The sequence below is a fragment of the Orcinus orca genome, chromosome 14, assembly GCF_937001465.1.
Source record: "Orcinus orca chromosome 14, mOrcOrc1.1, whole genome shotgun sequence".
NCBI classification, from domain to species: domain Eukaryota; kingdom Metazoa; phylum Chordata; class Mammalia; order Artiodactyla; family Delphinidae; genus Orcinus; species Orcinus orca.
In genome coordinates, this window is record NC_064572.1 from 88,835,055 (window position 1) to 88,860,330 (window position 25,276).

General features: G+C 40.4%; 1 protein-coding gene across 1 annotated transcript in view; it reads right to left on the reverse strand.

Moving 5' to 3' along the window:
• Window positions 1-24,154, reverse strand: part of TCERG1L (transcription elongation regulator 1 like) — a 196,933-nt gene extending 172,779 nt beyond the window's left edge. The window contains exons 1-6 of the mRNA XM_049696896.1: window positions 24,084-24,154; window positions 22,585-22,723; window positions 22,438-22,534; window positions 21,854-22,263; window positions 19,676-19,822; window positions 18,741-18,921 (exon numbers count right to left, since the gene is read on the reverse strand). Coding sequence (XP_049552853.1) covers window positions 18,741-18,921; window positions 19,676-19,822; window positions 21,854-22,263; window positions 22,438-22,534; window positions 22,585-22,723; window positions 24,084-24,154 — 1,045 coding nt within the window. The remainder of the gene's footprint in view (window positions 1-18,740; window positions 18,922-19,675; window positions 19,823-21,853; window positions 22,264-22,437; window positions 22,535-22,584; window positions 22,724-24,083) is intronic.
• Window positions 24,155-25,276: the final 1,122 nt, after the last annotated feature.

The window sequence follows — 25,276 nt, forward strand, 5'->3', positions numbered from 1 at the left end:
AGGGACTGTGTTGTCTTTTGTATGTTTATATTTTATCAATCCATTTTGATGAACCGGCTGTTTAATTCTGAGAGTTTTTAAGTTGAATTTTGTGAGTTTTCAAAATACAAAAAAGTATATAAACCCCAAGTGGTGTTTCTCTTTCATTTCTTACTGCACTGGCTGGAACTTCCAGAAAACAGCCAAAGTAAAGAAAAAATAGTGACTGATTCTCATGTGAACGGCAGTGATGCCTGCCACGTGACGTGGCAGTTTTTAGAGAAATATTATGTATCATGTTAAGGAATTACAGTTCAGTTTTTACTTTCCTGATTTTTTAATGGCTGTTTACTTTTATCACACGATACATCTTCCTGTAGTCTAATGAAATGAACACATGGCCATGATGTTGTTGTCAATGCCTTTCTTATTGTGACACAATTTCTACAATCATGAAATGCACTCCACTTAAACTTGGCAGATGTTAATGTCACTATACCGTTAAACTTTCAATAATACTTTTAGGATTTGTACAGCTAACTTTACAGCTGAGATCTGCCCAAAAATATGTTTGCTGCTTCTTTTATTTTTGAAAAACATGGGTAAAATGGGTAACCAACCTCATAATCTATATTAATGCCTCACCGTTTTCTATGTTCTGAAAAAAACTGTATCAGGAGAAGATTCTCCTTGGAGTTTGAGAGATTTTACCCATACAATCCATGGAGTGTCAGGGTGTAGAGGGGACTCAGGCTAAGAGAAAATGTGAGGATAAGGTCCCCACGCACCTGCCCAGGTAGAAGAGGGAGGAGACCTGTGGGCGTGTAGATGGGCTGCTCCATCGTGATTCAAGTTGCAAAGCTGCCAGAAATCAGTTATTCTAATTGTTAAAAAGCTGCCGATATCAAGCAGAGATGTCTCCATTGAATGCGTTTCTTTTTTTCTGATCACGGGAGGGGAGATTTTCATCAATTTAATTCATTTCCGTTTTTGAAACTCTAAATGTTTGCCTTTACTTTTTATCATTTGCTTCCTCAGATTTTCCTTGGTTTTCGCTAAGGAGACTTTTCTAATGCCTTGATTTAAGCTGATTTATTCTGTGCCTGTGCTTTCATAGTTCACATATCACTTCTGGCTCCACATTTGCCCTGTAGTACTGTTGGCTACATATTATGACTTCTAATATGGGCACATCATGTTTGGTTACTTTACAGAAGGTTTATTTTGTAATATTGATTTCTTTCTCGTTCATTTATTTTGGGGGCAGCCTTTTAACTTCAAGACTGCTGGGCATCTCTTTATAGCTTATTTTAAGGTTTCAGTTTTGTTGCACTGTGGCAGGTATATGAAATCTATAAAATCACTCTTTGCGATTTCTTGAAGTGTCCTTCATGATATTACTTTTTACTCTTTTTTCTTTAATTTTTATTATGAAAGTTTTCAACAGTAATATAATAGAGAATTATATAATGAATCCCACGTCCCATCACCCACCCTCCACGATTATCAGCTCATGACTGGGCTTGTTTCATCTTCACACCTGCGCTCCTAGCACCCACACCTGGATTACTGATAAAACATAACAGATTTTACTTCAGCTGTACATGTTTCTGCCGGCATCTCTAAAATATACAGGTTCTTTTTAAAAGCATGAGCGTAGAACTCTAACAACACTTACAAATTAACAAAATTAATAATTTCTTGGGCTTCCCTGGTGGCGCAGTGGTTAAGAATCCACCTGCCAATGCAGGGGACATGGGTTCAAGCCCTGGTCTGGGAAGATCCCACATGCCGCGGAGCAACGAAGCCCGTGTGCCACAACTACTGAGCCTGCGCTCTAGAGCCCGCGAGCCACAACTACTGAAGTCCGTGTGCCCTAGAGCCCATGATCCTCAACAAGAGAAGCCACTGCAATGAGAAGCCCACGCACCACAACAAAGAGTAGCCCCCACTCGCTGCAACTAGAGAAAGCCCAAGTGCAGCAACGAAGACCCAAGGCAGCCAAAAATAAAGATAAATAAATAAAATACATAAATTTAAACAATCATTTCTTTAAACTGTTAAACACTTAGTCAACTGTTCCAGTTTCTCCTGTTGTCTCACAATTTTCTGTATGCCTTGTTCAAACAAGGGTCAATAAACGCCACACATTTTACTGGGTATGTCTCTTTAAGTCTCTTTTTCTAAAAGTTGGGTGCATTCAGGTGTAATTTATCTACGGTGGAATTCATTCTCTTAGTGTACAGTTCTCTGAATTTCTGCAAAGGCAGTCATGTAACCACCACCACAATCAGAGAACTGTCCACAACCCCAAAACCTGCCCTCTGCCCCTCTGTGGTCAGTACCCTCCTCCCACCAATCCCTGGAAACCACTGATCTATTTTGGTCTTATAGTTTTTCTTTTCCTATAACGTCATGAAAAGGGAATCATCGGGCTTCCCTGGTGGCGCAGTGGTTGAGAGTCCGCCTGCCGATGCAGCGGACACGGGTTCGTGCCCCGGTCTGGGAAATCCCACATGCCGCGGAGCGGCTGGGCCCGTGAGCCATGGCCGCTGAGCCTGCGCATCCGGAGCCTGTGCTCCGCAACGGGAGAGGCCGCAACAGTGAGAGTCCCGCGTATCGCAAAAAAAAAAAAAGGAATCATCTATGATACAAACGTTTGACTCTGGGTTCTTCCGCTCAGCACGATCTATTAGGATTAAATCATGTCGCCGCGTGTGTTAGAAGTCCATTCCTGGTGGTTTCTGTTGTGGTCCATAGTTTGGATGTGCCTGAGTGTGTCAATCCATGCAATAGTGAATGGCTGTTTGGACTGTTCCCAGGTTTTGTTACTCATAAAGCCATTATAAACATCTGTGTACAGGCTTTCGTGTGGAAACATCTCTTTATTACTCTTGGGTAAATACCTAGGAGTGAGATTTCTGGGTATAGAATAGATAGCCCTTCCAGTACGTGTGTAGGGACTCTTCATTCCGGATTTTATTTGCGTTTCCCTAATGATAGATAACATTGAGCCTATTTTCATGTGCTCATTTGACATTATATACCTCTGTTGGTGATGTGTCTGATCACATATTTTGCTGGGTTACTTGTTTTCTTATTATTGTTTTATGAGAGTTCCTTGTATATTATGGATATCAATTCTCTATTAGATCTATGCTTTGCAAATATTTTCTCCCAGTAAGTGGCTTTTCTTTTCATTTTATTAAAAGTCATTTCAAAGAGCAACAGTATATAATTTTGATGAAATCCAATTATCAATGCATTTTATTCTATGGTTCATCTTTTGATGTCATATCTAAAAACATTTTGCCTAAATCAAGGTCAGAAAATTTTCTTTTATGTTTCCTTTGAGAAGTTCTAGGACTTTGGTTTTAAAATCAGATTTATAAGCTATTTTGAGGTAATTTTTATATACGATACAAGGTATTTATCAAGGTTTGTTTATTTTAAAGATGAATGTTCAACCGTTCCAAAACCATTATTGTAAAGGCAAGTTTTTCTCTACTCAATGCTTTGGCACTTTTGTAAAAAAATCAGTTGACCATGTATGCGTGTGTCTATTTCTGAAGGGTCTATGATTGTGTTCTACTGATCTCTGTTCCTCCGATTTTGCCAGTTCCACGAAGACTTCATTCTTGTAGCTTTATCATACGCATTCACATCTGTTCCATAGGAGACCTCCACATTTGCTGTTCATTTTCAACACTGTCGTGGCCATTCTACTTCCTTTGGCTTTCCATATCAGTGATAGAATTAGCTTGTTAATTTCTGTGAAACTGGGATTTTGTTTGGGATTACACAGAATTTATAGATTAATCTGGAGAGCACTGACATCTTAACAGTATTGAGTCTTCCAGCCCATTAATACAAAATATCACTCCATATATTAGTCTTTGATTTCTCCACTCAATGTTTTGTAGTTTTCAGGATTCATATTTTGTTAGATTAATCCACAAATATTTTCTGGGTTTAGTGCTTTAGTGAGACTGCTATTTATTTTAATGTCTAGTTGTTTATTACTGGTCATACAGGGATACTATTGAATTTTCACACTGACCTTGCATCCTGCAGCCTTGCTAAATTCACTTATTGGTACTAGCAGCTTCTGGTAGACTCTTTGAGATGGTCGATATGGCAACAATTTTGTCTGCACATAGAGACAGCTTTATTTCTTCCTTTCCAATCTGTATGCTTTTCATGCTTTTTTTTTCCTTTTCTTTTTGCCTTATTGCATTGGTTAGGTCTTCAAGTATAATTTTGCAAAGAAGTGGTGGAAGCACAAGCCCTTGCCTGGTTCTCTATCTTACAGAGAAAACATCAGGTGTTCACTCTTACATACAACGTTAGATATGGTTCTTTCATAGATGTCCTTTGTCAGTGTAATATTGAAGTATGGCCCCTGAATATCCAGTTTGCTGAAGTCTGGGGGTTGTTATCACAAAAGAATGTTGTATTATTGTCAAATTCTTTTTCCGCATCTATTGACATGATCATGTGATTTTTATCTTTCATTCTATTAATATGCTATATCACATTTATGGATTTGGATATGCTGAACCAACCTTGCATCATAGGGATAAATCCCCCTTGATCATGGTGTATGATCCCTTTAATGTGCTGTTGAATTTGGTTTGCTAATAGTTTTTGAAAATTTATTTTTTAATGTAGGCATTTTAGTGCTATAAGTTTCCATCTGAACACTGTTGGAGCTATGCTCTGTGATAATATTTTTAATATTGATTTTCATTTTTATTCAATTCAAAATATTTTGCAATTCTCTTTGCCACTTCCTTTTTGGCCCATGGGTCATTCGGGAGTATTTTTTTAAATTTCCAGATATTTGGCAATTTTTCTGGGTATTTTTCTGTTATTGATTTCTAATTTAGTTATACTGTGGCCAGAGAACAAATTGTGTATATTTTCATTTAAAATTTGTTGACTTTTGTGGCTTAGAATAAGGTCTGTATTGCTGAATGTTCCATATATACAAAAAAAATGTATTATATTATTGTTAGGTACTCTATAAATGTCAATTTAATGAAGTTACTGGATAGTATTGTGTAAATTCTGTAAATCCTTATTGATATTCTTCCTTCTTGCTCTATTAATTTCTGGGAGATGAGTGTTGAAATTTCCAAACATAATTATGGACTTGTCCATTTCTTTTTTAAGTTTGATTAGTTTTTGTTCACGTATGTTGAAGTTCTTTTGCTAGATGCACACACATTTAGAACTGTTATGCCTTCTTGGTATGTATTTAGTTATGAATTTTTAGTTATGGAGTGTCCCTTCCTATTCCTGCAATACTTCTTGTTCTGAATTCTAATTTACCTAATATTAATACAGTACTCCAGTTTTCTTCTGATTTGCATGCTGTATCTTTTCCACGTTTTTACTTTCATCTGCTCTAGGTTTTTATATTAAAAATGAGTTTCTTGTGGACATAATATATATAAGGATGAAAATCTTTCCTTTTAATTATAAAGTTTATACCTTTGTATTTCTTTATTTCTTTACTTTGGCTTAGTTCTATTTTTATTGAAGTATAGTTAATTTACAATGTTGTAGTAGTTTCAAGCGTACAGCAAAGTGATTCAGTTATACAGATATGTATATATTCTCTTTCAGGTTCTTTTCCATTATAGGTTATTACAAGATATTGAGTATAGTTCTCTGGGCTATACAGTAGATCCTTGTTGTTTATTTTATATACAGTAGTGTGTATATGTTAATCCCAAACTCCTAATTTACCTCTCCCCCCATCCCCACTATCCCCTTTGGTAACCATATGTTTGTTTTCTAAGTCTGTGTGTCTATTTCTGTTTTCTAAATAAGTTCATTTGTATCTTTTTTTAGATTCCAAATATTAGTGAAATCATATATTATTTGTCTTTCTCCATCTGACTTACTTAATTTGATAATCTCTAGGCCCATCCACATTGCTGTAAATGTCATTATTTCTTTCTTTTTTATGACTAACATTCCATTGTATATATGTACCACATCTTCTTTATCCATTCTTCTGTCCATAGACTTTCAGGTTGCTTCCATGTCTTAGCTATTGTAAATAGTGCTGCTATGAACATTGGGGTGCATGTATCTTTTTGAATTAGAGTTTTTTCCAGACATATGCCCAAGTGTGGGATTGCAAGGTCATAGAGCAACTTTATTTGCAGTTTTTTTTAAGGACCCTCCACACTGTTCTCCATAGTGGCTGTACCAATTGACATCTCCACCACCAGTGTAGGAGGGTTCCTTTTGCTCCACACCCTCTCCAGAATTTATTATTTGTAGACATTTTAATGATGGCCATTCTGACTGGTGTGAGCTGATACCTCATTGTAGTTTTGATATACATTTCTCTAATCATTAGTGATACTGAGCATCTTTTCATATGCCTGTTGGCCATCTGTATGTCTTCTTTGGAGAAATGTCTATTTAGATCTTTTGCCCATTTTTTTATTGGGTTGTTTGTTTTTTTGATATTAAGCTGTATGAGCTGTTTTTATATTTTGAAAATTAATCTGTTGGTAGCATCGTTAGCAAATATTTTCTCCTAGTCTGTAAGTTGTCTTTTGTTTTGTTTATCGTTTCCTTTGCTATGCAAAAGCTTTTAAGCTTAATTAGGTCCCATTTGTTTAATTTTGTTTTTATTTCCATTACTCTAGGAGATGGATCCAAAAATATATTTCTGCAAATTATGTCAAAGAGTGTTCTGCCTATGTTTTCCTCTAGGAGTTTTATAGTATCCAGTCTTACATTTACGTCTTTAATCCATTTTGAATTTATTTTTGAAAATGGTGTTAGAGAATGTTCTAATTTCATTCTTTTACATGTAGCTGCCTGGTTTTCCCAGCACCACTTATTGAAGAAACTGTCTTTTCTCCATTGTATATTCTTGCATCCTTTGTCATAGATTAATTGACCATAAGTGTGTGGGTTTATTTCTGGGCTCTCTACCCTGTTCCATTGATCTATGTGTTTGTTTTTGTGCCAGTACCATACTGCTTTGATTACTGTAGCTTTTTATCAATAGTATAATTTAAAGTAAGGGAGTGTGATTCCTCTAGCTCCATTCTTCTTTCTCAAGATTGTTTTGGCTATTCAGGGTCTTTGTGTTTCCATACAAATTTAAAATTTTTTTGTTCTAGTTCTGTGAAAAATGCCACTGGTAATTTGATAGGGATTGTACTGAATCTGTAGATTTCCTTGGGAAGTATGGTCATTTTAACAATATTGATTCTTCTAATCCAAGAACATGGTATAGCTTTCCATCTGTTTGTGTCATCTTCAATTTCTTTCATCAGCATCATACAGTTTTTGGAGTATAGGTCTTTTTCCTCCTTAGGTAGGTTTATTTCTAAGTATTTTATTCTTTTTGATGCGAAGGTGAATGGGATTGTTTCCTTAATTTCTCTTTCTGATATTTTATTGTTAGTATATAGAAATACAACAGATTTCTGTATATGAATTTTGTATCCAACAACTTTACCAAATTTGTTGATGAGCTCTAGTAGTTTTCTGGTAGCATCTTCAGGATTTTCTATGTATCTGCAAACAATGACAGTGTTACTTCTTCTTTTTCCAATTTGAATTCCTTTTATTTCTTTTTCTTCTCTGATTGCTGTGGCTAGGACTTCCAAAACTATGCTGAATAAAAATGGCAAGAGTGGGCATCCTTGTCTTGTTCCTGATCTTATAGGAAATGATTTCAGCTTTCCACAATTGAGTATAATGTTACCTGTGGGTTTGTAATATATAGCCTTTATTATGTTGAGGTATGTTCCCTCTATGCCGACTTTCTGAAGAATTTTTATCATAAATGGATGTTGAATTTTATCAAAAGCTTTTTCTGCATCTACTGAGACAATCGTATGGTTTTTATTCTTTAATTTGTTAATGTGGTGTATCACATTGATTGATTTGCAGATATTGAAAAATCCTTGCATCCCTGGGATAAATCCCACTTGATCATGGTGTATGATCCTTTAACACATTATTGACCAAGGGATTTTTGCAGAAACTAATGCCTGTGGCAATAATACGTCTACAGTGAATAATGTTAATGTATTGTTTGAGTTAGTGGGCTAGTATTTTGTTGAGGATTTTTGCATCTATGTTCATCAGTGATATTGGCCTGTAATATTCTTTTTTTGTGATATCTTTGTCTGGTTTTGGTGTCAGGATGATGGTGGCCTCATAGAATGAGTTCAGAAATATTCCTTCCTTTGCAATTTTTTTTGAATAGTTTCAGAAGGACAGGTGTTAACTCTTCTCTAAATGTTTAGTAGAATTCACCTGTGAAGTTAACTGGTCCTGGACTTCTGTTTTTTGGGAGTTTTTAAATTACTGATTCGATTTTGGTACTGGTAATTGATCTGTTCACATTTTCTATCCTTCCTCATTCACTCTTGGGAGATTCTACCTTTCTAAGAATTTGTCCATTTCTCCCAGGTTGTCCATTGTATTGGCGTATAGTTGCTCATAGTAGTCTCTTATGATCCTTTGTATTTCTGCAGTGTCAGTTGTAACTTCTCCTTTTTCATTTCTGAGTTTATTGATTTGGGCCCTCTCCCTTTTTTTCTTGATGAGTCTGGCTAAAGGTTTATCAATTTTGTTTATCTTTTCAAAGAACAAGCTTTTAGTTTCACTGATATTTTCTATTGCTTTTTAAGTCTCTGTTTCATTTATTTCAGCTCTGATTTATGATTTATTTAAGGTTTATCGTAAATTTTTACGATTTATTTTCTTTTATTAGTTTTGGGTTTTGTTTGTTCTTCTTTCTCTAGTTGCTTTAGGCATAAGGTTAGGTTGTTTATTTGATATTTTTCTTATTTCCTGACATAAGCTTGTATTGTTATAAGCTTCCCTTGTAGAATTGCTTTTGCTGCATCCCATAGGTTTTGGTTCATCATGTTTTCATTTTCATTTGTTTCTAGGTGTTTTTTGATTTCCTCTCTCTTTTTTTCAGTAGCATATTGTTTAGCCTCCACGTGTTTGCATTTTTTTGCAGTTTTTTTCTCTTGTAGTTGATTTCTAGCCTCATAGCATTGTGGTCAGAAAAGATGCTTGATATGATTTCAGTTTTCTTAAATTTACCAAGCCTTGATTTGTGACCCAGTATGTGATCTATCCTGGAGAATGTTCCATGTGAACTTGAAAAGAAGGTTTATTCTGCTGCTTTCAGATGGAATGCTTTATAAATATAAACTAAGTATATCTGGTGTAATGTGTCATTTTAAGGCCTGTGTTTCCTTATTAACTTTCTGTCTGGATGATCTGTCCATTGATGAAAGTGGGGTGTTAAAGTCCCCCCCTCATTATTGTGTTACTGTTGATTTCTCCTTTTATGTCTGTTAACATTTACCTTATATATTTAGGTGTTCCTATGTTGGGTGCATGTATATTTAAAATTGTTATATCTTCTTCTTGGATTGATCCTTTGATCATTATGTAGTGTCCTTCTTTGTCTCCTGCTACAGTTTTTATTTTACAATCAATTTTGTCTGAAAAAGTATTGCTGCTCCAGCTTTCTTTTGATTTTCATTTGTGTGGAGAACCTTTTTCCATCCTCTCACTTTCGGTCTGTATGTGACTACACCTTTTTATTTAAATATACCACATTGTAGTTATTATTTTTTTAATTATTTACTTCTTCTGTGCTTTGATCTTTTGTTCTCTTTTTCTGACTGAATTTGGGTTGAGTATTTGTTATGATTCCAATTTATTGTTTATTGTTATTCTATTGTTTTATTAGTTATAACTCTTTTTAATTCTTAAGTGGTTGCTATATGCTTTATAATATGTATTTTAATTAATTAGAGTTCACCTTCAAATAACATCATACCACTTAATGTATGATGAGAGCTTTGCAGTTATAGCCTTCCAATTCCTTACTCCCATCTTTTGTGATTGTTGACATCGTTTTGATTTCACACATGCTATATGCACATACTACATCACTCACCATTACTTATCCTTATACAGTTAGTTATCTTTCAGAGCAATTAAAAACAAGGCAAAATATATATTTTACCTTAATGTACTCTTTATTTCTTTGTACAGATGCAAGTTTCTCTCTGCTGTTATATTAGTTCTGTTTGATAAACTTCTTCATAATTTCTTGAACTGCAGGTCTACCGACAATTAATTCTTTTCAGTTTTAGTTTGGGAAAAATCTTAGTTTCACCTTAGTTTTCACCTTAGTTTTTGATAATTGTTTTTGCTTTGTATAAAGTTCTTGACTGAGAGATTTTTAGTTCAGTCTTTTAAAGATGTCACTTTGTTGCTTTGGGGTTTGTATAGATTCTTACAATACAACTCCTGCAATTTTAAATTTTTGTTACTATCTGTGTAACGTGTCTTTTGTTCCTTGTTTGTCTTCAAGATTTTCTCTTAACCTTGGAAACAGAAGTTTGAATATGTTTTGCCTCATTTTCAGTCTTGGGGTTTTCTAAGTCTCTTAGATCCATGTTTTGATAACTTTTATTAATTGTTTATTACCTTTGGTCACTGTGACTTCAAATGTTTTCTTCCCCCCTCATTTTCTCTCCTCCTGAAACTTCAATTATATGTATGTTAAACCACTTGATATTATCTCATAGCTCTGAAAGTATGCTCCATTTTTTCACTGTTTTCTCTTTGTGTTACAATTTTAGTAGTTTCTGTTGACCTATCTTTAAGTTCATTCATACTTTCCTTGGCTGTATCACATCTACTCATGAGTCCACCAAAGTAATTCTTCATTTCTGATACCATGTTTTATTTTTTCTAGTATTTCAGTTTGGCTTTCTTATCTTTTCCCTATCTCTGATAAAATTCTCTATCTTTTCATGCATGTGGCCCGCCTTTTCCATTAGACTCATTAATATATTAATCATCGTTATTTCAAAGTCCCTGTCTGAGAGTTCCAAAATATGTCATCTTAGGATCTGGTTCTGTTGCTTACTTCATCTCTTGACAATGGTTTATCATTTTTTCCTTTGTTTGTGTGTCTTGTAACTTTTTTATTCAATGCCAGACACCATGATTAGAACGATAGAGAATGAGGTACTTAGGATTTACTCCTGGAAATGGGCACACCCCTTCTTCTGTCGAGCTGAATGAGATGTGTCAATGTATTCAGGTGTTGACCTGGATTTGAGTTTTGTTGCCACAGTTTCCTACCATGCCCCAGAGGCTTCAAAATCCTTTAACGATGCCTTTTTCTTAGAGTAAGTTCTAGGGTGTCTGATAGTCTCAATACTTGTGTCCCCCTAACTTTCAGCCATCCCCAAATTCCTGCATCACAGAAGAGGGTCACTCTCCATACCCGGTCCCTGCACCAGTGGTAGGTGGCTGTTGCTTTTACTCATATTTCTAAGGCTGGCTGTGGGGCAGGATGTCTTGTCCCGTGTCAGTCTTAAATACCCTTGTTTTCTGGGCTTCCAGCATGAGAGTTTCCTAGTGTTTCAGCTTCTTTTAACTATATGAGGGATTTTGAAATAATTTCTGGGCTTCCAGCATGAGAGTTTCCTAGTGTTTCAGCTTCTTTTAACTATATGAGGGATTTTGAAATAATTTCTGGGCTTCCAGCATGAGAGTTTCCTAGTGTTTCAGCTTCTTTTAACTACAGGAGGGATTTTGAAATAATTTGTATCCTCAGATTTCTCAATTCTCCTCTTCCCAATTTTACCAACATAATTTGACGTTACATATTCAGATTATAATTATTCTTTTCAGCTTCAGTTTGGGGGAAAAAAGTTGCTTAGAAATTTTCAGTCATTCCTGTAACCAAATTAATGAACATTTACATATATTCTATGTTATTGACAAAAATTGTTGACGATTATAGATAGTTTGAAACCTGACTTCCCCATTCTTAGCTCTTGCTTTCAATTAATTTCTCAATTAGTGGAGGAAACTGAAGAGAAAAAAAAAATTATGATATAAGTTTTTCCCAAATTTTTCATAGTCTATAAAAGAATTCTAAAGTGAGAGTATTGTCATAATTTGAAAATTAAGGGAAACATAAAGCTTAAATCTATTTCTTTAAAAATCTTACTGGTAATTGCTTGAGAAAATAGGATCAGTATGAACATATTCCAAATCACCATATAAAACAAAACTAAACAAAATCAAACAAAACATACATGGCACAGCAAAAGAATAAAAACAGACTAAAATAAAGAAATAGCAAAACACTACAAAAAACAGGATATAGGGCTTTCCTGGTGGCGCAGTGGTTGAGAGTCTGCCTGCCGATGCAGAGGACACAGGTTCGTGCCCTGGTCCAGGGAGATCCCACAGGCCGCAGAGCGGCTAGGCCCGTGAGCCATGGCTGCTAAGCCTGCGCGTCCGGAGCCTGTCCTCCGCAATGGGAGAGGCCACAACAGTGAGAGGCCCATGTACCACAAAAAAAACAAAAACAAAAACAAAAAAAAAAAAAAAAAAAACAGGATATAATAATATGACAGAAGAAACATAAAAATAGGAATTCAAATATAGGTACACCAAACTCCATTTTTAAAGGCAAAAGAAGAGACTGTGCCTTTAAATGACTGACCTAAGCTTAAAACAAAAGACAAGGTAAACACTGATAAGCAAGATAAAACAGAAATGTAGAGTGACAGCAACATTAACTTGAGACAAAGTAGAACTTGAGGTGAGAACATTAGACGTGAAGCAAGTCTATCCATCGGTTGTTTGAGAAGGTCTTTTCCTTGCTTATGCGTATGGAGGCCTTTCTTGTTGGGCATATATTACTTTGATCACAAACGTTTTTCCTCCTAATTCTCTAAAGTTTTCCGCATCAGGTGATCACATCTAGTGCTGTACATTGATCTGAAGCTGTGCCCACTTCGGTGTTCCTGGAAGGAGTGGCTCTCCCATTTGTAAACTCCACCAGGATACAGTGAGCAAGGTATATGTCATGGCCACATTTAATATGTCTGTCACATTGTATTTGTTTTTCAAGGAGACCACATCAACATCGATGTGTTGTTTGCTCCCTATCTCACTGTCACCTTCTCATGATTACCATCCCTTTGTTCACTGCCACAGCTACACATGCTTGAGAATCCGTCTATGTTGTCTGCCATCATCCAGTTCAAACCGTCTTGCCATGTGATTTCATGCCTCTGCCAGCTCACTTTCAATTTTTCTTTTACCGCTTTTCTATAAAGCTCTTTTGTTCATATTAAGGTAAACTGAAAGGTGATTTATGCAAAATGCTTACAAGCTCCTGTACAAAAGCTGTTTCCCAGATTTTTCTTTCTTCTGCATCTTTTGAGTAAACAAATCTTTCATGAAGCAGAACAGTTTCTGTTGTCCCACCTCATCTTCCACTTTCCCTCCCTCTCTCTCTAGTCATCTTTGAATGGCACAGCCAGGATTTTTTTTCCAACAAGATATTGGTAGAATCAGGCTCTTTGATCTTCAGCCAAAAGGCAATGTGATATAGACAACTTTTAGACAAATCTCCGGTTTCCAGCAAACTATAATGCCATGTGTCCTTACCGGACAGAAGCTGAGTAAGTTATTCTCCTGCCTGATACTCTGAATCTAAGCACTTGTATTTCTGAATAGCTTGAAGGACTCTGAAGTTCTTATTTTTAGAAGTGAAGCACAGGGATGCTTTGGAAAGCACAATTTCCACGCTGGCCCTACTCCCACCTCTACTTGTGATAAACCTCATATCCTTAGAAGCAATGCAAGCCCATTTCTCCCTGGGATGAAGAGGGACTTAGCACTGCATGGGAGAAGGGAGATGATGAGACTGGAGACAAAGTGATGGGGTCTCATCCTAAGTGCAGAGACTCCTGAAGAGGAGGGGGTGCCTGTGTCCTCATGCGTCCTCGCCTTTCCTGCATCAGCCTCTGAGGACTGGGAATGAATGAGTCCCAGCTTATTTCTCAGTTCAACCCATTCACACTGTAATTAGGGATAATTCCTTAAAAAGCCACTAAGTTATTCACTGGAGACTTTACTTTCCAGTACAGTTGTAACTTTGCATATTTTTGGACGCTTGCATTTATTTTTCGGTGAGAAGACTCGGCCCTTTCTTTGTCTGCTCTGCTTCCTGAGGACAAATTTACACTTTCCTAAAGAAACCATGGCTCCCAAGCTGAAAAATGATGGAACATCCCAGGATACTCTGGACAGCGCCCAGGACTGACTACACAGGTCCCGTGGGATGATGGGATTCATCTTGCCCCAAGTGGCCCTGAGCTGGGCCATCACTGCCGCATCCCACCACCACTGCCGCACCCCACCACCACTGCCGCACCCCACCACCACTGCCGCATCCCACCCCCACGGCCGCATCCCACCACCACGGCCGCATCCCACCACCACTGCCGCACCCCACCCCCACGGCCGCATCCCACCACCACGGCCCCATCCCACCACCACTGCCCCATCCCACCACCACTGCCACACCCCACCACCACTGCCGCACCCCACCACCACGGCCGCACCCCACCCCTGCTCTCCTCCTTGGTTTAGGCTGCTTGACTGCTTGTCATCACCTGATGAAACATCTGTCATGAGTTTGTGACTTTACATGTCCTACTCCTCCATTCCCTCCCCTGCCCTGGTCAGGTTCTGCTGATCTTTGTGGTGTGTTTCAGGTACATCGTCCCTGGAGACCTTCCCTGATGACCCTCCTGAGACCCTCCTTGGACGCCTGCAGAGAGCCCCTAGGAAGGCAGTGCTGGGTAGTAATCTAAGAGTGCACTTGCCCAGGAGAACATGTGCTGCGAGGGCGCCTAGCAGAGCCCATGTCTGCACCGCCTGCAGGAGCTCCTCTGATGAATGCAGGGGGGAACACGACAGACCTTCACGCTTCTAAGTGGCCAACAGGCTTTCTTCAGGTCTGAGTATAACAGCAAATCATTACCTCTATCGTTAACATAAGTGAGTCTAGTATATATCAAAAATAAAGTCCTTCAAAACATTTATTAAATTTTAGATGACTTACCCAAATTCGTTCAGGTTGTGCTAATATTCTATGAGACGTTGCTGCAGTGCAGCTACTTCTTAACCAACCATAGATCAGGAGGGGAGCAATATTAACATGAGCCTCAGAGGTCACCCACCTGACATCTCTGCCCATCACACCTTCTAACTCAGTTCAACAGACCACATGCTTACTGAAACAAAACCACTTTCTAGTGTCACATCATTGGAGCTCATGCTATGTAATGCCATTGTCAAGAATGATTATTACACAAATGTACTATCTATCCAAGAAAGGAAAATGTAATGAGCCTGTTTAAAATGAGGCGAGTCTGTCAGAATGGACATCATAAAAAAATCTACAAACAATAAATGCTGGAGAGAGTGTGGAGAAAAGGGAACCCTCTTGCACTGTCGGTGGGAATGTAAATTGATACAGCCACTATGGAGAACAGTATTGAGGTTCCTCAAAAAACTAAAAATAGAACTACCATATGACCCAGCAATCCCACTACTGGGCATATACCCTGAGAAAACCATAATTCAAAAAGAGTCACGTACCACAATGTTCACTGCAGCTCTATTTACAATAGCCAGGACATGGAAGCAACCTAAGTGTCCATCGACAGATGAAGGGATAAAGAAGATGTGGCACATATATACAATGGAATATCACTCAGCCATAAAAAGAAACAAAATTGAGTTATTTGTAGTGAGGTGGATGGACCTAGAGTCTGTCATACAGAGTGAAGTAAGTCAGAGAGAGAAAAACAAATACCATATGCTAACACATATATATGGAATCTAAAAAAAAATAAAAATGGTTCTGATGAACCTAGGGGCAGGACAGGAATAAAGATGCAGACGTAGAGAATGGACTTGAGGACAAGGGAAGGGGGAAGTGTAAGCTGGGACGAAGTGAGAGAGAAGCATTGACATATATACTACCAAATGTAAAAGAGATAGCTAGTGGGAAGCAGCCGCATAGCACAGGGAGATCAGCTCGGTGCTTTGCGACCACCTAGAGGGGTGGGATAGGGAGGGTGGGAGGGAGGGAGACACAACAGGGAAGAGATATGGGAGCATATGTATATGTATAACTGATTCACTTTGTTATACAACAGCAATTAACACGACATTGTAAAGCACTTATACTCCAATAAAGATGTTAAAAAAATCTAAAAAAAATATTAAATTAAATTAAAAAATAAAATGAAGTGAGTCTGACTCACTCTCCTGGTTCTCCTGGAGTTCTAATAGTGCTTCATTGATTAACTGAAAGGGGATCAATAAAATATATCTAAGATTCTAAGGCCATTTGCTTCTGAATATAACAATTTACAAATGGATCAACTTAAAATATCAATCATATAATATATTCATACATTCTATATTAATACAGTGTGTATAAATATTTATATTTATAAATGCATAACTTTATATAATGTAAACCAATATAATATTTCAATTTATCAATATATAGCAAGATATGACTTAATAGCAATTATAACAATAACTTTTAACAACATATCTGAAAATTTACATGTAAAATGTTTTAATGAGGCTATATTTCTCATTAATTACATTAAAATTGAAACAATGTACCTTAACTTTTAACTGACTGGGAGCTACCCTACCTTCCACCTTTACTTGCTCCCCCTTCCAGGTTCTCGGTTAAATAGTTAGTAACATATAAACAACAAACATGTAAACAACACCCCTAAATGTGTTCTTTGGACTAACAGTCACTTAACACATGTTTCTAGAATAGTAATTTCTAAGAATCTGAAATGTATCAAAAAATCAAAATTTTCATGAAGCAGTTCAGAAACGCCATCTCAGAACAAATGCATATACGACTGTTAGTAAAATACCTCTGGGCACAGATACATTATTCTCCAAAAGATAAGTAAAGCATGTTGTATTCTTATGGTTCATGAATCCAAAAAAAAAAAAAAAATCCAAGGAAGAATAAAAGCAGAAATTTGATAAATGTTAGATGGGGTGGACAGTTATTCTATGATCGACCATGTTAGTAAGAAATATTGTTTTATTTTGTCCTTTAAAAAGGCTTAGTCAAAAAGTCAAAAGGTGGGGCTTCCCTGGTGGCGCAGTGGTTGAGACTCCGCCTGCCGATGCAAGGGACACGGGTTCGTGCCCCGGTCCGGGAAGATCCCACATGCCGCGGAGCGGCTGGGCCCGTGAGCCATGGCCGCTGAGCCTGCGCGTCCGGAGCCTGTGCTCTGCAACGGGAGAGGCCACAACAGTGAGAGGCCCGCATACCGCAAAAAAAAAAAAAAAAAAAAAGTCAAAAGGTAAAATTAACATGAATATGCTTTAAGTATGAAATAGGTGTCACACAATGGCAAGTCAAAATGTCCATATGATATAAAAAGCTATGATAATTTGCCATAAGCTTCTTCGACAAAATTGGTAGTTAGCGTGTTCACAGTATGAGTTTTCTAAGAGGACAGAGGTATAATGCAAATGTCTACATGCTATTCAAGAGTGAGTGGACAGGAGGAAAGGTCACTCAAAGCTTTTGTTGGAACAGTTAAACTAATTTCACTGTTTTTTAAACTAAATGTGCTGATTATTTTGGTGACAGCATTGCCAGTGCATTAGGAAAGTAAAATATTATCCTTTCATATACTGAAAAAGACGTCCAAAGCCCTGGAATACCATATATTACATGCTATCTGATCATCCTTTGTCATCGTTCAATTAAAAAGGATATGTGATCATCTTCGTGTAAAATGTTTATAAGTGTATGTATGTATGACGCTTATTCAGATTTTAACAACTCAGTAATAGATGATTACAAGGGCAGAAGGCAAGTTTCAGTCAAGAATCATTAAGGCCTATGAAAAAACACAAAGAGTTGAGTGTTCTTCCTGACTTATTACTAAACAGGACACAGCAAATTATAATACGTAAGGTAGAAAGAGAGAGAAGAAAGTAAATACGTCTCCTAAACCAGCACTGAACTATCCACAGATACACGTCCTTATTACTAAATTTTAGCGCTACGTATTGGGACAATCTTGGTAGGTAGGAAATTACAAGGAAGATAATATAGTTCTGAAGTCATAAAACATTCCATAATGGAAGGTGTTGCAAGATAATTGGCGCATGAGCAACATCTGCTTCTCTAATATCATATGTTAAGGCGATTTTAAAAATCAATTAAAAAATTCATAAGATGATTTTATTCTCTTGTTACTATATAGGTTTATTATACCATCTTTCAACCAGGGGTTATTTCATGGGAGTCTGTTCCAGGACAACTGTTCTTTTAGGTCACTAGACTCCAAAGAGAAAACAAAACCCATCTTCCCAACAGCACACATTTACAGACCATCGCCAATATCACCCCATATTCGTGAAGGCAAAACGTATAAAAATCTTACATGTGCCCGTGTCCTGCGGACCAGGGAGCTATGCACCTCACCCCACATAAGGAACATTTTTTAAATGAGTTGCCTGATCAATTAGGGCTCCTACTAAGAGCTATCAGCAGAAGATTTGGTCCAATTCTAAAAACAGAGCACCAAAAATATGATTCTGTACGAATCCCCTCAGCCATCTCTTCGCCTTAAAGCAGATTCCATCCTCCAAAAACACAGCGAATAATCTACTTCAAACTCAATTTCATTATGAAAAGGAATCACGCCCGTGAAAAAAGAAATTATATTTTACTGAAAGAACTGTTTCATTAAAGTGACCAACATAGTTTTCATACCCAAAGCTAATTTGTAGCTACAGCAGAAGCAAACAAACAAAAAACAACCACACATTTTTACAGCTATTTGGGCACCAACCTGGGATAGGCTGAGGTGTTAACACCACTGTGGGAAGAGGCCTAGAGGCAGGAGCGGGCCTGGACAGAGACACGGCTACTTGATTTGCCAACAGCTGAGGCTTCTCAGGCCCATGGAACAATCTTGACTCCTCAGGATAGATCCATGTTGAGTCCAGAGCAAAGGAATTATTAAAAAAGATCTGTCCAAAGAGAGAGCAAGCATAACACTTAAGACCACGCACAGAACAAACGCTGAAGACTGTAGAATACTTGTCTTACGTTGAACATTGGAGATTCTATGCATGGAGATTCTATAAGGCCACTATCTTAAAACCTGAGGATCCACAGGGCTCTGATACCAGTCACCTTCTAGTTAAGTCTCCTGGGCTGGTCTTCAGCTATTGACTTGGTTAGTTCATCCCAGCCGCCAGTTAACAGATATAGAATCACCCCAGTGAGATAAGCAGTGTGTTGTAGAACAAGTCACTGTACTGCTTTCTATTGGTTTTCAGGTAAACAAAGTGTAGCCAGTATATTTGAATTCAAAAGGCAAGAAAAACCATCCGAAAGATGAACACTCAAAGCAATAATACCAAGGAAAACTTACTTTTAAAATGTACACTTGAGTTATATAAGGTTGAAGGCTAGATTCTGGACAATAGTTATGGATTTAAAACTGAAAAATTCAAAAAGTAATACTTCTGATTCAGAAGTAGGAATTTTATATTATCCTATGGAAACCGAATATTTTAAGCTAAAACAAAATCCCCCCCCCACCATCTACTGGTGCTTTTGAACAGACCAATCTTATTCTGAAAAGACTTCTCTCCAGACCGAGATGGTTGATCTATTGCAGTTAGAAACTAAAAATACACAGTGATTTCTGTTACGGCAATACCCGACAACTTAAAAATTAACAGCCCATTTATCCAATCAGGCTAGCTGCATTTTTACCTTACAATTAGGTATCCTTTTGTCTATCCAACTTTTCCCAATGGGAAGTGGAAGAGAAGATGGGCAGACATGTGGGAAAATGGGCACCAGTTCCACAGTGGAAGAGGGGGACAGTCCAATCGATGCAGAATGACCACCAAACAGCCACTGAAACCCAAGAAAAGAGAAGGGTGTGCTCATTAGCCTACATCAATCAACTCTCCTTTGTACCAAAAGATGCTGGTATAGCTGCTTTAAAAGGGAATTTTAAAATGCATGTATTTGATTATGAGAAAAATCTCCTTTTTCCCAGTCCAAAAAACCCCCACAAACATTCAAAATTCTAAAAATTTGTAAAAATTTCCATATCTGAATCATCACAATGCATTTACAACACTGCTTTCTGTAATATTAAGAAAGAACTTCTAAGCACAAAACCATGAGAACATGGTAAGAAATGGATTTCTGCCCTGAGAATATGAAAAACCACAAGGGAAAGGTGAAATGCTGGGTATTCCTTTTATAATTCTTGAATTCTTTTTATAAGCAAGTAGAGAGCTATATTTTATGATATTCTTTTCCATATATCATTTTATATTAATTATATTTATCATTTTTAAAACAGGCACAAGTAATATTTTTAAAATAAGAGGTTAGGATTCAAAGTTTCCCAAGGTTCGCAAATGCAAATAGATTCCAAGGCAAAGAAAACATAAATGAGCTTATCACATAACTGAAGACCCCAATGCACAGAATAAAATAGCAAACGTTGAAAGGGGGCAGACAATTTAGGAGACAGTCTCTCTAATTAAATTAACTGAATCCTTATCAGTGGAGAATAAGATCATTGTTCAATGGTACGGAATACTTCAATACGCATTTGTTCTAAAATCATAAAAGCATTTTTGAATTTCCTGTTATGTGAAAATGTTCTTCTGGTTTAAATAGTTATTTAACAGAAAATATGGTAGCACAAAATATTTTAAAGATTAATACTAAGTTTTGGGGAGATTTTTCGTTTTAAATTTACACAAGGAAAAAAAAAGCATTTTCTATACGGAAAAAAAAATAAATGGTAGTTCCTTGACACCATATACCTCTAGTGGTAGCACTCGCATATGACAACCCCTTCAAAATATCAAAAAAGCTACCAACGCTTATTCAAAAAAAACCCCAACGTGAACTGCATCACACATCAAAATACCATATCCAGTACCACATATGTGATGTATCATTACATGTAAAGACCAGTTTAGGAGAGTTAACAACATCTTTTAGAAAAGCTCACAATATAATATTGGAATTAAATTAATTATGTGGTGTATTCTAACATCCACTCATTTGAATATGCTAATTGGGACAGTCATTGGAATAAAATACATGTTATTCTCTGATTTAAATGCATCTGCCTAGTTAGATAGCAAACAATAGATCTTGCCAAAACCAGCTTCCCTTGCTCTGTTACACCATTAATCAAAGGCACAGTCACTTTTTCTTTTTAATTCCAGGTTTTAAACGCCAAACTCTTCTAAAGTGCAATATGACACTAGGTAATTTGGTCGACTCAGGCAGACCTAGGGTGGGAGTGGAAATCACCGGTAGCATTTCTCAGTATTAAAGGCAGGATTTCCCTGCAGGCTTCCACTGGTTTGAATTTTCTTAAGCATTGTCCTGAGTCTATTTTCAAATGAAAAAAACAAAAACAAAAAAAAAAACTAGATCAGAATCAGAAACAGCTATTGATTCCCAGCTTGCTTTCCAAGCCTGTCAGAGACTGTAAAAGTATTAACTTCTATTCGGTAAGTCGGCCACAGTTGGCAGCTGCAACGCCGGGCTCCGGAGGCGATACTTAAGCACCGCGCTCTGGACAACGACCCCGGCCCGGGCGAAAGTTGTGGCCAAGGCGGTCCCAACTCTGGGCTTGGGGTGCGGGTCTCCAAACTGCTCGTCTGAGAAACCGGGAAGACATACTGCAAAAACTGCCGAGAGGCAGAACGAGACGTCGAAGCATGAACTTTGTTGCCGATGCATGGCTGCCAGGCTGCGCCGTGATGGGCTGGGGAGCCGAGGACCACCGCGGGAGGAAAGAGCGCAAGCCACAGGGCCGGAGCCGCCGGAGCGGGGCGAGGGCCGCGCCCAGGGGCCAGGGGGTAAGCCGGCGGCCCCGAACGCGGGGCCGGGGGCCGGGGGACACATTACCTGCCCGTTGAGCAAGGGGTAGTGGTGCACAGCTGCGGCGGCGGCGTGGTCTGGCGCAGAGGGCAGCGGCAGCAACGGCAGCCAGCCGGGCAGCCCCGGGAGCAACGGGGCGGCAGAGGGCTGGGCCGAGGCAAGCAGCCCTGGCGGGGGCGCGACCCCGGCTCCCAGCCGGAGCAGCCCGGCCGAGCCGGGGACCATCCAAACCCAGGGCGGCGGCGGCGGCGGCGGCGGGTCTGCGTTCATCGGCCAGAGGAGAGGCTGCCGCCGCCGAGGCTGCTGCGGCTGCTGCAGCTGCCGCCGCCGCCGCTGGAGCCCGGCGCCCACCAGCATCCTACATCTCCGCGCGGGCGGCGGCTGCGGGCGCGGCGGGGGCGGCGGGCGCCAGAGGCACGGGCCGGCGGCGGCGCGGGCTCCGGTGCGAACTCACTTGGTTCCGCTGCGCGGCCGCACGCTCCGCCCCTGCCCCGCGCCGGGAGCCCCTCCTCCTCCTCCTCTGCTAGCGCTGCCGCCCGCGCCGCCGCCGCCCCCCAGGCCCGGCCCCGGCTCGCAGCGTCCCCTGGTTCCGGGCTCCGGCCAGCACTCACCTCGGGACCCCCGCGGCGGCGGCGGCGGGGGTGGGGGCGGGGAGCAGGCGGAGGCGCGGGGCTCCCGCGGATTGCGCCCGGAGCTCAGGTTCGGCCGCTGGAGGCCGCCGACCGTCGCGGACGGAGCGCACGCCGGGGAAGGCGCACCCGGCCAGGCCGGGAGACGGGGTCCACCAGCAGCAGCGAGGCCAAAGTGGCGGCGCCTGAGCCAGGCACGTCCAGCCGCCGGGCGGTGCTGGGGGCGCCGACGGGGACCGCGCGCGGGCCGCTCTCTGCCTGGCGTAACCTGGGTCGAGGGCGGAGGGTCCCCAGGGGATGCTGCCTGCAGCCCCCGACGCCCAGCGGGCACCGATTGCCACTGGGGACAGGTAGATTTCTCTCCCTGGAAAATCTGCCAAACACTTTCCTAAGACCCCAGCGGGTCCTCTGCCCCGGCGGCCCCTACCCCACGCCCTACTAGTTCAGGCGCCACACACTCCAGGCGGGTCGCCTCTGGGCCTCTGCACGGGACAAACGGTTGTCGCTGGGATTGCCCACTGTGAACTGGTCCTGGATTCTACCGGGCCCAGAATTGTACTCCTCCTTTACCCACCGCACGCGGCCTCTTCAGTGCAACCTGGGCTGCCTGAGGCCAAGGACCACCCCTCCTGCGAGAACCCTCGCTCGGTCCGCACAGCAGAGCCTGGTTCCGCGCGGGTCACACGCAGTCGCCGCCAGGCGGCGCGCGCCCCGGCTGACCTTCCTCCTGCCGCAGACCCCGGTCCCGCGCGGTATCTCCTTGTGATGCCGGGGCTCTGAGACCCCGCCCAGCTGTGGGCTGTTCGTCGCCGAGAGCTGGTTGGAGACTTCCACGTGCTAATAAACTGCTTAGGTCGCTACGCCGGAGAAACCCCACCACAGTCAACAGCGCAAGCACAGTGTTTCTTAAGAGCATTTGGTGAAGGGCCTTCCTGCCGCCTAAAGCAGAAGGAAGGTATTATGAGGCATGCTTTTAAGAGCTTGTATGAAAAGCCCACCCTGACCTGGGCAGGAGAGCATGCACCCACCCAGGTACACCACAGACACACCTGGGACTCTCCAAACACGGGCTCTCCTCACCTCTGGACTGATCCGTCGACCTCCCTCCTGAGATAAACTAAAGCACCAGAGTGCTTTCAGTTTGCTTCTAGGGTTGTTTCCTCATTCTTCTAATTTGCTTATTTCCTCCTGGCCTGGCATGATTTCTTTTAGATCCTGGCATATGCTAATTTACATAGCTGGCATCTCCGTGTTTTCCTCCAGGCAAACCATTTTTCAATTAGCAAGTTTATCTCTCTCTTTGATGCAAAAGTCCTGGCAAGATTTTGTTTTTTCTCACCTACAGTCAGAAAGCTCTGCAGATTAGAAGACTGTTACTATTCAGCTTAAGCCCTTAATTCATGCGCATATATTTGTATGTGCACACACTCGTGATATGTGTCTTGATCTTGGTGGCCACAGCCAGACTAAGGAATTGGGGCAGGTGGCTTTGGGCAGGCTAAGGTGAACCCTTAAAGGGTCCTGTTTGCAATGGAGTTATTCATCCCTCCTCCATTGTTTGGAGGCTGGCAGTGCCTGGCTTGCATGCTGCCCTCAGCGAAAGCAAGTGCAGTGTGCGCAGAACCCACACTCCCAGGAAACAGGATTTAGCCATGAGCTGGGGGTGCTTCAGCAGGTGCTCTGGGGGAGTCTCACCCATTCCCACACAGCCCAGTCCTTGAAGTGGTTCTGTTAAAGTATGCTTCTGTGAACCGGTTGTATTTATTCCCTCCCTGGGCTTTCCAGTGCCCTGAGCACAGGATGCCTTGGGCAGCTGGTCGCTCCGAACAAGAGCTGGGAAATTACAAGTATGTTCATTCAAAGAACCTCAAAGTAGCCCAAACTCCTTTGCTGCTTCCTGCCATGGGCTTGACTGTATTCATTTATTACAGCGTTTGGAACCCCTTTCCCTACCATGCTGTGCTCTGAATTCTGGGAACACAGCAGAGGACAACAGAGATGCAGAACGATTTTCACTAATTAGTTAATGGATATGACAGGGGAACCAGGAGATGGACTTATCCCCTATTTCTGGCTCTTGTTTTAATCACATTCATCTCAAGGTTTTCCTCACACACCCCACTCAACCCAGGAACAACCAGACACCCCCGTGGATAGGAGAAGCCCCCTTTCCTATGGGTACTGTCTTTCCAATGGGTATTTAAGAAGACTCTTTTAAAGCAGGAAGACTTATTCTCCATGAGGACCAGAAATCAGGGGATCTCCCATCTGTGCACAGAGGCTCCATGCCAGGTAGACCTGTGCCACTGGTGGACAGGTGTGCTTACCTATCAGTGCCCCCAGGGGGTTAGCACCCCATAAACTCAGGCCCTTTATCTCCCTATAACAATCAGTGATAAATTCTCCTTGGAATGGGTTTTATACACAATCTAGTCTCAAGTTCTCCTAACCAATAAAAACAACCTGAAGTCTGTCTGTATTATTCAGGCAAAACCAGCAGAAATTTCCAGCTAATCTGTGACAGACTGAAGAAAGACGAGATCCACAGCACGAGAAAAGTGCGAATTATCCTCCTATGCTAATGAGTTCTGAATTGTTTATCACCTTTTTGGAAAAAAGAATGTTGGGTGTTAGGGAGAGATGGATGAAGTAAGATTTTGCAGCTTGTAGAAGGATTTTTTTCAAGTTTTTTTTTTTTTTTTACTCTTTTTCTAAGTAAAATATAAGAGAAACTCCCACCTCGAAAGAAAGAGAGAGAGAAGCATGAAGATGCCTTCTCCAGGCCTGCTGAGTTAAGATAATTCCCAGAGCAATGGGGCAG